General features: G+C 41.1%; 1 protein-coding gene across 1 annotated transcript in view; it reads right to left on the reverse strand.

The window, feature by feature from the left end:
- SNX2 (sorting nexin 2) overlaps positions 1-5,456 on the reverse strand; it is a 30,628-nt gene extending 25,172 nt beyond the window's left edge. The window contains exons 1-2 of the mRNA XM_063295297.1: positions 5,283-5,456; positions 1,352-1,469 (exon numbers count right to left, since the gene is read on the reverse strand). Of these exons, the coding sequence (XP_063151367.1) occupies positions 1,352-1,469; positions 5,283-5,390 (226 nt within the window). The 5' untranslated portion in view covers positions 5,391-5,456. The remainder of the gene's footprint in view (positions 1-1,351; positions 1,470-5,282) is intronic.
- Between the last annotated feature and the right edge of the window lie 7,560 nt (positions 5,457-13,016).

The following is a 13,016-nucleotide window of genomic DNA, read 5'->3' on the forward strand; positions in this document are numbered from 1 at the left end:
AATACAGAACTGCTTTGTCGCTGCCTTATCCTAGGATTTTTTTTTCTTACATGCCAATCTAGTCTACAGTCCTGGCATTTCCTGGCCACGCCACATACAAATACATGGTCCAAAGTAGATCCAACACCACCTAGCTTTTCAAGATCAGCCAAGATTGACTAGATAAAAAGAAATTCTGTACAAAGTTTTTCTGCACTGTTTCTTTTTCAATGAAAAGCTGTCACCTTATGAAAAAGGACTAAGACTAAACACACATAATATTTTAGTCAGGTGTGGCTGGGACAAACTTTCTACCTTTTTAAACAAGCACTGACTGTTCGTATTTTTAAATAACTGCCTCCCCCAACCCTCAAGAAATTCTGTATTTGTTCTTGAAATAGTTATTTAGTTTGCTAGAGTTCACAATCCAAGTTAGGTTATCAGTGTAACTTATCTAAAAATTAGCACCAAAACTCCCCATAAGCAACTAAATAGAAATAGCAACTGAACAGAAATACGTATTCAGTTGTATGAGTAGCCCGGTGAACAAACCTCTCATACTGTCTGTAACCTTGATTATATTTTGCCTTAAGGACAAATTATCATAAAGTTGAAGTACATCAACTGTTGGATCTTGGAGAGCAATTGTTGGAGAACTTATATTACGGGGCTCTTAGAAATCTGCTCTCATTGGTTGTATTTTCTTCCATAGCAATCCAGCACATGACAAAGATAAAAGGAAAGCCCACAGACTGTAACTTATGGTCTGAGGAGAACTGAAGCAGTGCCATGCAACTGAGTGACCATTTCTTGAACATCATTTACAAAACCATGTCTGTCAGTACATATGCACAAATGAAGCTAATTTAATTAAGCTATGTCCTTCATGCTAAACTACTTCAATTACTGAAACAGTTTCAGTAAAACATATTCTGCATTATAATTTAAGCCAAGAGTTTGAACACAGGAATTATGGCTTGCCTTGTTAAACTTAGATCAAACCATGATTTCTCAAGTTGAAACATAATAGGGAGCTATTAATATGCAAAGACAAGCTTTTAATCTTTCAATCTCTACTGTTTATACAAAAAAGGAAGAAAACATATGTATTAAGGCTAATGAAGGCCTGATCTTGTAACAAGTCATAATTTCACATAGGAGAGATTTATCTGCTTGCTACCCATTTATAATGCTATAGTTATTCAGACCAATTTTATTTAAATGTTAAAAACTGTTCCCATGTATTTTAAAGTAACTGAATGATGATAAAGGATGCAAAACAGATCACTGAAATTATACAATATAAAAAAGTGTGTAAACTGAAGTTGTTCCAGTAAATAACTGGTTTTAAAAAATGTGGAAAGAAAATTACCAGCAAAAAGATCTTCCCTGTCATCATCTAGTAAGATTTCTGTAGGCTTAGGACCATTTGAATTTGTACTGATGTCTTCTGCAGGAAGACTGGCTGGTTCTGGAGATGAAGGGCTTGACTAGAGAAAGGAACAAATAGTTGAGAAACACTCAGTATTTTTTTTCATAACATTCACAAGCATAGAACTTGAAAAACAGAATACATATATACTGATGTCAGCAATTTCCATTTCCTTAAATTTATAGGCTAAGACACTAAAGAACCATTAATCACTGTTTAGCAGGATATCTTCGCTATTGTTTTCACTTTGTGATATTCCAATATATTTTTCATTCATATGTACTCAAATATCAATCTAAAATTTAATTGATATTTGTTAATCCAATTTAAATGTACATTTGTTAAATTTGTTAGTCCAGTTTAATTGTTGACTTTTAAAGCTTCTATTTTTTTTTAATGTAAGTATATCCAAACTTAAACCTCTTAAATCTAATCATATGAAGACATAATTAAATTAAATGTCATTTAATGCAGTTGAATGTCTGGATTCATCTACATAGGTTTATCTGTAAATGATTAAACCACTACCACTTAAAAATCTTTTTTTAAATCTCAAACCTTAAAACACGACAATGTTTTCTAAGTGACTATGCAACAGTGCTAACACTGATTATCCTTCCATTTTTCACAAAGTTAAAAAACATTAAAATACTTGTTTTATACACTGCTAAATGCAGCAGAACAAGTCAAGGGCTGGGCTGCCAATGAGTGAACCATGAAAGGCCAGTAATACAATTTCTTGTGGAGCTAGCCCTAGGATGACTCTAGGGTAGTCTAACTATTTTTATCAACATTTTACATATCAGTTGGATAATATCAGATGAATACATTTTACGGATGTAAAATTAAGGCCTGATGGATCAGGCTTGCCTTATTCAACAAGTTTCTAGCAGGATAAGTGAAAAACAAAACCGAAGCACCACAGACCCCCAGCAACAATAGTGTTTCTGAACAAAAAGGTTCCATTTAGTTATTAAAGTAATATATAATACAAAAGGAGTAAAAAAGAAAAAAAAACAGTCTCTGGAAGGGTCACTCTTTCATTCATTCACTCCAGTATCGAGTGGCTAGGTGCTGTTGGAAATTGGATGACAAATCAGATGGGCGGGATAAAAGAAACAGATCTCTACTGTGTGTATGTCAATGACTCATTCTTGTTTATTTGCTAAGGCTTAAAAACTGCTTCAACTACAAACAACTAAAGCTACCTAACTAGAGTTCATGAACATTTTGTGGGCATGGATTCCATTACTGCCCATTCATTTTAGTGTGTGAACCCACAGTCTACTGGTAGAGCACTCAGCTTTTGAATATCAAGTGCTGACACATACAGTATAATCAGAAAAGGGAATATAAATATTCAGGGAAAATGGTAGCATTAACATGATTCTATTTGATTCTAAGGATAACAGTTACGCTTGCAGCTTATTCAAGGAAACCAAACTTTGGACACCAAATACAGCAAGCTGTTCAGATAAAGGACATGCTACAGGACAACAGTAAAAAAGCCACCTATTAGATAGTTTCTGGAGGTGTACAAGATGTTTTGAATTTGAAACAAGCTGTTTGGACCTCACAGGAAGTGTTTCTGAATTTGTTTTGAGTTTGGGATGCTTCAAGTAAGGTTGATCACAGCCTATAAGGTTGTAACAGCTCAAAATCAGGCACTCTGAAGTCAAAATATTTTTCACACCTGTACTAATTTCCCTGGGGTGATTACACATAATAGGTAGTTTCCCTGGAGAGATTACTGTTGATTTAAATTACATGGAAGCCTCTGTATTTAGGCAGTAGAGGATGCATCTGAGCGTTTGTGTACTATCTGCCAGAGGAAACGATGTTGAGACAGGAGAAATCATTTGATAAGACACTCTACCTTTGGAAGATAACATTTTAATACCCTATGTGACTTCACTAACCCATGCCTTTTAACAGTGCAGAACACAGCTATGCTGCCTCAACAGTTAAATGGAACCAAATTCAGGGGAAATGGTTATTTAAAAAAACAAAACAAATAACTAATGTTCTATAGCTCTGTAGTTATTTGAACATTTAACTTTCAACACCTCAAAGTAAGTAAAATAGTGATTAAAATAGGGTCCTCAATCATATCAGAGTATTATACTATCTATTGTGGGGTATCTATTGTGTTTTTATGGTTTTCAATTTTGTAAGCTGCCCAAAGTTACCATGTGTGAGTCGGGCAGTCTTATAAATTTGTTTAATAAATTAATAAAACAAATCCACTCTGAAAAGCAGCAGTCAAGTCCCAGAGTAGAGATAAAACTTGTGACAATAATTTTATTATGTAGCAAAGTTTTAACCAAAGTTCCAAATTCATCTCTCATGCATTGAATTGCTGGGCTCAAAAACTAGTGGAAGTCACTATGGCTACAGTAATTTAGGCTACAGTTCAGTTACAAAATCAAATTCTGCAAATGTCAAATCTCCTATTTATCACTGTTACTTTTACCTTAATGGCCAACTCAGTAAGCATTGATTTTATTTCATTGCAGATATGAACATTAGCCACAATTTCTGCTGTTGTTTCGGTCTTGATTTGTAGTTTGTTCCAATAAAAAGCTACTTTGGCTGTCAGTTTCATCCACAGCACAAGAGTAAGCAATGTATGAGAAATACGAATATCTGTATAATTAGATCTAATACCAACAAATTGTTTCTAGTTGCTGTTTTACTTTACTTTGTGGAGCCATATTTTACCTTGAGCAGTTTAAAGGCAGGAGTACTGAATTCAAACTTTTTTTTTTCTGAGAGTATATTTCCTTCATAATGTACTTTGTCGCTGAAGGCATTCACAGGGGGAAGAATGTTACCGACTCACCATAATAAGCTGGAAGTTAAGGGTAGGAAGGAACAGCCAGCAAAACATCAGTACCTCCTTCCTGTGAAAGAAGGCTTTCTATACAATGCTTTTATCTATCATATACTGCAAACAGGTAGTAAATGTGGGTTGCTTACAAATTATATCAAACATTTTGATTTACAAATGTTTTGTGTTTGTATGTTTACATGAGACTAGTCACAACCAAGCTTCAGTTATTAAATGAATCTAATCGTCGCATTCAAGAACACAAACCAGTACTTGATCCCAATAAATTTCTATCAATAGTGCAGGACATTAGTACCTAACAAACAAATAAAGGCCTATATTGAAAAATAAACACTGTGTAGTACCTCCCTTCAACTTCTTATCAGTAGCTTTACAGCAGAATCTTCTACATACCAACTGAAAAGTTAACCCATTGATTTCACTGGGACTAACTCCCAGCCAAACTTCGAAAGTATTTTAACATCTTCCAGTAGCACTTTATTCCTCAGTTAGCAGCCCTGCCAAATAAAAGTTAAGAAAGTAAGAGCTGAGGAATATTTAAGTCTAGCAGAACATATGCTTTACCCATAGAAAGCCGTTTTACAGGCATTTTCTTCATGCAGCACTGCAAGGAATGCTCACCCTCAAACAGCTGGCACACTGAGACCTCACTCCCCAGGAGAAGCACCCACTACTACATACACCTTAGCTGTACAGTAGTTGAGGAAATCACTCAGTGGCTACGTCCAAAGTGGTGAAGATAAAATCACTTAGTGCTTTAGAAAGTGTCACAGCTGGGAGTAACCAAGAGGTGGTGTACTGTATTTGGACTGCGAGCCACGGGCCAGGGAGAGGCAGCGAAGGAGGAGGCAGGTGCCACTCGCAGGACTGAGCCGGGCTTGAGGAAGGGGGGAATTAAGTCAACGCCTCTTGGACGGAGGACGGACAGCCATGCCAAACCCAATGGCTGCTGGTCTGTCAAGAGAATTGGGAGTTCAAGAAGGGAGAAAAGTGGAGAATCGACTACTAGTACTTCCCTACCTCCAGGGTAGACACGGTGCTGGTAAAAAGGTCCTCCCCGTCCTCCAGCTCCTCGAACTCCGTCGGCTTGCCGTCCCCAAAAGGAGGGGGCTCCCTTTCTGTCGCCATCTTTTTCCCCCCCTCTTCTTAGTGGCGCGGGATTTCCGGCAGCTGCAACCAGTCAGATGACGAGTACAAACCACACCCCCTTTTTCCTCTCACGTGACGATCGCTATGCCCTGATGCGCGAGATCCTCCTCCCCACTACACGAGGCTGGAAGGGTGGAGCTAAGGAAGGGTGATGGACAAGCCTGTGGAACCAGAGGAGGGTTGTGGACCAGTGGGCGGAGGGGACAACGCTGTGGTGTAAGCCGCTTTTGCGCTTTCTTCTAGGTGCTGGGAACTGGCTTCTGGCGTGTTTATCTCCTGTTGTGTTCCATTCCCCGAGAGGGAGCCCCGTGGGATACAGCCGCTTCTTTTAAAAAAGGCGACGTGCCTTTTTCTTTTTTCTTTGTCTTTCTTTGCATTTTGTATTCTTTTTCTCCTCTCTCTCTGAGTTTAGTTTGTATTTGCTTTTCCTATTGTAACGGATATACATATACAATAGGAAAAGCAAATACAAACTAAACTCAGAGAAGGAGAATATAAATACACATACACACACGCGACCTGCCCCAGCCAGATTTAGTGGGAGGGAAAAGCCGCTTTTGCTGGTAAACAGGTGCAACCGAGCCTGTAGCAGAGGTTGGAGAAAAGCAGGAGGGAGCCCCCTCCCAGAAAGACCCCTAATCCGCCCCTTATTCTTTAGGGACAAAACTACACATCTTTGGGCAAACCTATACACTGTTCTGATATTCTAGAGGTGATGGGCTCGTCCCTGGGGGAGCTGGAGGTGTTGACGACCGACAGGAAGCTCTGGCGTGGGCTGGTCCATGAAGTCACGAAGATTCGGAAGTGACTAAACGAATAAACAACAACATAGACTGTTCTCTCTCCTCTTTTCCCCACAAGCCAGCAGTGAGCCTATTCCTTGTTGCCTTTAAATTGCAGGCCCTGCGGTAGGAGCCTTATTGCAGATTCTGGGCCGCTGCTGCCATCCTTCTATCCGTGGCATGCCCTTTTTGGAGTCCCCTGGTTGAAGCTTCCTGCAGTTAATGCCCCACAGCTCTGGCTTCTCAGTTACCCAGTGGTTCCACAGACATTTCTCTCTTTTTTTTCCCCTAAGCTTCTCACTGTACCTTCAATTGTGTGTCCTGATGTTGCTCCAATACCTCTGATGCCACCAGCATTTTTCATTGCATGCTGTGTCTAATGGAAGCAAATACTAATAGCCCTATCCCCCTGACCTGGCCTATCTCAAAGGAATAGGAAGTTTCTTGGTTTATACCCTCACACACTTACTGTGCAGCTGCCTGAACCACAAGTGATGGTGGATTTCCTACTGGCAGAGGGATGAACTGCCTGGCTCTGGCTTATGCAAGGGGAGGAATGTATTGCAGCTGGTGCAAAGAGCATTTCTGCTGAATCAAATTTCCCCTTGCCCTAGGAGGAACCATTCTTCAAAGTCTGACAGCACCTGTGTTCTTACTTTGTAGTAGTTGCCCATATGGACAACCCATCTCAAAAGAGAATTTATTTTTTTTATGAGACTTATATGACCACCCATCTTATGTGCCATAACTGCAGGTGGCTCACAGCAACACTGAAAAGAACATAATAAATAAAGCATTAAAAAACCTCCCAGAGCCCTGAAACAACACTCCCCAATACACAAAAAAGCACAGTCACTAGGCTCCAGCCTCACCCTGTCCCAACACTCCAAGCCCACCCCTGCCAAGGGACAAACACAGAAATGGAAAGGGTTTGCCTTGGCAGATGGACCTGTCAAAATGAAAGAACTTTGTTCTGTGGAAGCAGTGTACTCAAGGTAAAACTTTTTGCCTGTGTACCCCACGGTAGTTGCGTGTGGGATTTTACTGTTATGGGTGGATGACTGTGCAGAGAAGAGAGGGCCACAGTGTTCATCCTTGTAGTAATACTTCCTGTAGTACTACTCAGGGAAATAAACATGACACTAACAGACACTGCTCCTGCTCCTGTACTAGTATAGGCACCTAGTCCTGTGGACTCAATAATCCATGACATCATAAAAGTTGGTACAAGGACACTGGTCAGCCAAGCAGTCAACTTGATGACCACCCAAACTATATGGATAGAGTAATTATTGAATGCAATTCACCCCATGTGCCTCCTTCAAAATCTCCATGAGAAGGCTGAGCAGTGAGCTGCCATTCAGTTGTAGAGCTATGACTTTGGGAAACACCCAACTAGTTTCTTGCCCACTTCTTGCTACAACTCTGACTGCTGTTCTATTGTCAGGCATGCAGCATCATGATGTGCCCAGCAGAAAGTACCCATACCCTGGAGTAGGGCTGAATAATAGGGGTAGGGCTGAATAGAGTCTTCAGCTTTATAACATGTTTTATTAGGTACACTGCCCAGAGTCACTATGTGAGATGGGTGGCTATACAAATGTGACAAACAAATGTTGAAGCCTGCAATGTGATGGAATGTTGTTTCCTGGTGAACAAAGAGTTACAGCACTGTTTTGGGCACACTCATGGATGAGCTACTGTGGAAGTTGAGCAAATAGGGATGTGTTACCCAGGTTACAATGCCTTGACTCCAGGAGTATCTCTTCTACCATAACTTTCAGGTGGTCTTGGGAGACATCATGGAAAGACAGGAGGCACCACTAGACCTTGACTAGTACATAAGTATCTGGTAGGGCCATATCTCCATGCTGCCATAACTCCCTAGCATTGATGAATCAGGAATCTCACTTTGGTCTGTAAGATACTTACAGGCCTTTCCAACAGTGCCCTACCAGTGCAGATGACTAAAGGTGGGAGAGTCAAGGCCGCAATCTACTGGCTCCATGGTAGATGGCCACACAAGCTGTTTTCCTCTGTATGGCTTGCTGGCTGGAAAGATGTACAATATGCTGGCAGCTGATTGTTCAGAAGAGATGGAAGGCAGCATGCTTTGGCTAAGCTCCTCATCCAAGTTGTAGTCTAGCACTTTACTTGCTCCTCCTGTGGTGGATTGCTGGTTCCTCAATAAGTAATTCCCCAGCAGGGCCTGGAATGCAAGATTAGGTTTGGCTACCAATGGGCACAATTGATTGGCGATTGACTGATGCTACTGCACCTGCACAGAAAGGCTTTGACAGTGGTTCATTGTGTTTCCCCATTGGCTCTGTGGGTGGCATATTGAGAGAAAGTATTGTGGTCTGGATGGTAACACCAGTGCCCTGTATTAGTATTGGGTTGCTGTGTGTCCTGCCCAATGTGGCTAAACTGTAGGAGGTCATTCACAAGTTACATTGCTGTCTTGGTTGTGGGCACAGGTCCTATATCTACCGTCATGTGGAAACCCAACAGTTTGCCTCCTTTCTCAGCTGCTGCACAAGTGCGTATTGTTTGCACACTCAGGAGCAATCTCCCTCAGCAATTGTGTTTGCCTTTCCTCCGTGCAGTGAATGAGGGACTCTATGATTCTCTCAGCCCAGAATTGTTGCCTCTTCCTGGATCACAGCATAGCCAATCTGGATATAGCAGACCTTGTTGCAGGGACCCACAGTGCTTCCGAGAAGAAAGGAAGGAAGGCCAAAGCTGCAGGAGAAACAGAAGCAGTGTCACTCAAGAGGCACTGGCACTGTGCAGTGAGAGAAGACAGAGGGAGTCAGCAACCCAAGCACGGTTGTGCAAACCCCAAGTGGGAAATGGTATGTGTCATTGTGCAGATTGCAAACCGACCTCTCGGTGAGTTGTAATGTAATGCAAAGAGTCATCAGTGTCCTGCAGATGAGACTGATCTCAGTGGATCCCCCTGCTACAGGGAGGCAATGGCAACATTAGTAACAGAAGCAGCACCCCAACCATCATCATCCCTGTACCCTCACTCCTGTTCTCATTGCCAATCTGTATCCTGCCCTATAGTCTTTGTTCCTTATAGCCAAAGGCGATAATGTGTATCTTGACTTCCCTCCAAGATAATGTTTGATACAACCTGAATAGATTTTAGACACCTTGAGGTTGCTCTTGGATGTGTTGGAATAAGCCGGAAACAATCCTGATACAGCTAAGGTCAGCTTGAGCCTGTCTCAGTCATGGTCTAGAGGTGAGCAGAAGGCAACATCATGGAGACTCAGCAACATGGTTGCCAGGGCGTGTTTGTGGCATGGTTAAGTGCAAATGAGGATAAGCCTTAAGAAACAAGTGCTAGAAGGTATTCAGGTGACACATACCTTCTCACAGGTTCAGGGACTGTGGCTGTATTACAGCACACGTAATTACCCAAGTTTCTGAATTTACATAATGCACTGAATCGTAAACTAACCACATGATCTGCATTTGCATAACAAACATTTTCTAAACACATGATTTGTTAGTTTATGTGGTTCATGGATTGTGTGAGGAAGCCTGTCCTAACAGCCAGGAACCACGCTGAGACAAGGAACAGGTCTCTAGTGTTTTATTGCAGCTACATAACAGGAAAATCCTAACAAACTGAAGAAGCGTGGGAAAAACCCAGACATATAAACCCCAAAGGTTAAGGCGGTCCCGATCTGTGTCTCTTGGAATGGCCACTTAATTCCTCAGTACTACGCATGGGCTTTACAGCCTGGATGGGAGCCCCCTGCTCGCCATCCTCACTCATGACAAAGCCACACTGTGTCAGCTTTTGTCTATTGTTTGTTTTCTGACCTATTTTACAAATCATGTTAAGCCATAGTGTAGCTTGAGTTTTAATGCTCAAACTCAGCCTATTATGGCATAGCCAATATATTGCGATTCAGGAAATCATAACATGATTATAAATACATGAACTCAGACTCTCTGCCTCCTCTTGTTCACCGTAGATGAACACCATACATCTACAAGTACAAGACTTTCTCCATACCTTGTTCTATGCAGGTCTCATGAACAACAATAATCTGGATGCTTTGTATGTTTTCTATGACGTCTCTGTCTTCCTTTCAAGATTCCTTCACCCTTAAACTGATCTGCACGTAAAATCTATTTCCCATACCCTTGTAAGTACTGGGTGTCAGGAGGAGCAAATGACTCAAATTCATCTTATGGCTATCTGTTCCTATGACTGCATGGTAAAAAAAAACTGCTCTGATGTCTGCAATGTGGCTGAATGTGACCAAGAAATGTCTCCTTCCTGCACACATAGACAGTGTTTCTGGCTAGGCACACAGAAACTAAATGGAGTCATATTTATTCATTCAGACCATAATTTATATGCAACTGTCTTCTGCTGAGCTTCAAGACTTCCATCTTCAGTTTCTTAACTCTGCATCTGAGTCACTAGAAATTGCTGCTGTGAATTTGGTTGTGGCTTCTTGTGTGGCTTGTCTTAGGCTGCTCTTTTTCTTGCTTGGCAAAACGTCAAAAGGTATAGAATCTCCAAAGGCAAGCTTCAGGTCATCTTGTCTGCCTGCCTCTCTTCCTTCCTGCACAAAACTGAGCATGAGTTCATGCTAATAGAGACAGGATATAAGGGGTTCACTGCAAGGGACATTAAGCACAAACACATACCAAGGATCCACTTCCCACACTGACACAAAACATGGAGCATAAAAGATGAGAGTACTGTTCTTTCGTAAATTATTGCCAGTTTCCAAGAATTTTTCTTAAACTTCCTGTAATCTGACTGCTAGAAGGAAGCTAACTAGCAGAGATTGGTGCAGGATCATTACAGCCCTTTTAGAGAATGGATTAATTCTCTTTCTTATAACTCAGATTTCATAAACTGATCAAAGCTGACTGACTGGAGTGGCATAGAAGCTTGAGAAAGAAATAAACAAACAAATTCTCAACTTTCTAAAAACTTGCTAATTTCAGAGAAAAATACCAGGCTACAGATTAGTTCCAGTGGGAGATATGAAGGGCTAAAGTAGTTTATTAATCAAGCACATACTTTATATGAAAGAGAGGAGAATTATTAAAAGGTATCTTTTGACAATACATCAGTGAATCACACATTTGTTTTTAGTACTCTCTTGCTTGTTAAAATGCTGAACTGAATTACTGAATATAGTAAAATCAGTCCATACAAGGAGAGACTTGCATTTTCTATGATGAACCCCTGCTTAATAAGCACTATATCTTCTCAGGGTTTGTTTGCGTGCTTGCTTGCTTTTTAATACTTTGTTTTATCAGGTTGAATACAGCCTTTAAAAAAAATATCAAGAAATGCTGTAGCTGTTAAACTGCAGAGTGAAAGGGCAGCTTGGTCTGAAATATAGAAGTCACTAAGATATGGTGAAGCATTTGTGCATGTGTATAACTATTGCCCCCTTTCCCCCCAAGTCCTGCTGTGCTGCCTCATTGTTGCAGAGGGAGTGGGGTGTTCCTGGGAGGGAAGAGTGAAAGAATGTCAGGAGTGGATGCCCAGAGTCTATATTCCCAGCAGGGTCACCCAAGGTGTGAAGCTCATCCTAGCTGCCCAGTTAAAGCAAGCAGGAGCCTATATTGGGCAACAGTGATATAGGAAGATGCCAGAGGCAGATGATCACTTATTGACAATGGCAAAGGCATCAATTCTTACTGCGTGGGAGAAGGTAATGGTAAATCACTCCTGTATTTGTACCAAGAAAACCACATGGATAGAAAATATAAAAAGTTTGGCAATATAGTGCCAGATGATGGGTCTCTCAGGTCGGATGGCTCCACATGCTACTGAGGAGGAGCTGAGACTGCCACTCCAATGATTTCTTCACAGCTAACACTGTCTTCAAACAACCAGAACAATGCCTCTGCACATGGATATCAACAAATGGAGTATATAGAAATCAAATTGACTACATTATTGCTAAAAGGATATGCCTTGCGTGATGCAGAGTGGTAGACGTCAGTATTGCAACCGAAACTCTCCCCATGACCCGAGTTCGATCCCAGAGGAAGCTGGATTCTCGGGTAGCCGGCTCAGGTTGACTCAGCCTTCCATCCTTCCAAGGTCAGTAAATGGCAAACCACCCCACTATAGTCTGCCAAGAAAACGTCGCAAAAGTGGCATCCCCCCAAAGGGTCAGACATGACTTGGTGCTTGCACAGGGGACCTTTCACCTCACAGTGCTAAAAGGAGGTGGAGGAGCTCAGTTGTAGCATCAAAGACATAGCCAGATCCTGACTGTGGAGCAGATCACAGACTGCTCATGTGCAAATTCCAAGTTAAGCTAAAGAAGAAGAAAGCCAACCAGTTTCCATAGTATGATCTTCTGACAATATGTTAGAACAAACCATGGAAATTGCCAAGAACAGAAGAGAAGTCAAAGACAAAAATCTCAGGAAGGAACTTAATAAAGAGCTTCAGAGAGCTGTTAGAAGAGCAAGAAGCAGTATTACAACAATATCTTGTAAAGACGTGATGTAAACAGGCAGGGAAAAACAAGGAAAGTCTTCCAAAAAATATCTGAACTCAGCAGGAGGTTCCAACCTTGAATTGGTATGCTACAGGACGCCAGTGGACAGGTAGTACCTGATTCAAAGATGATCAAAGAAAGATTGAAGGAGTTTATTGAATATTGTACAGTAGAGATGTCAACATTCAAGATACCTTAGAAGATATTCTATATTTACAAGAACCTCTAGTACTAGAAGATGAAGTTATATCAGCATTCTGGTCCTTACCAAGTTGGAATGCTACAGGAACTGATGAAATACCCAGAGAAATATGGCAATC

This window comes from Candoia aspera, chromosome 2 (genome assembly GCF_035149785.1).
Source record: "Candoia aspera isolate rCanAsp1 chromosome 2, rCanAsp1.hap2, whole genome shotgun sequence".
Taxonomy (NCBI): Eukaryota; Metazoa; Chordata; class Lepidosauria; order Squamata; family Boidae; genus Candoia; species Candoia aspera.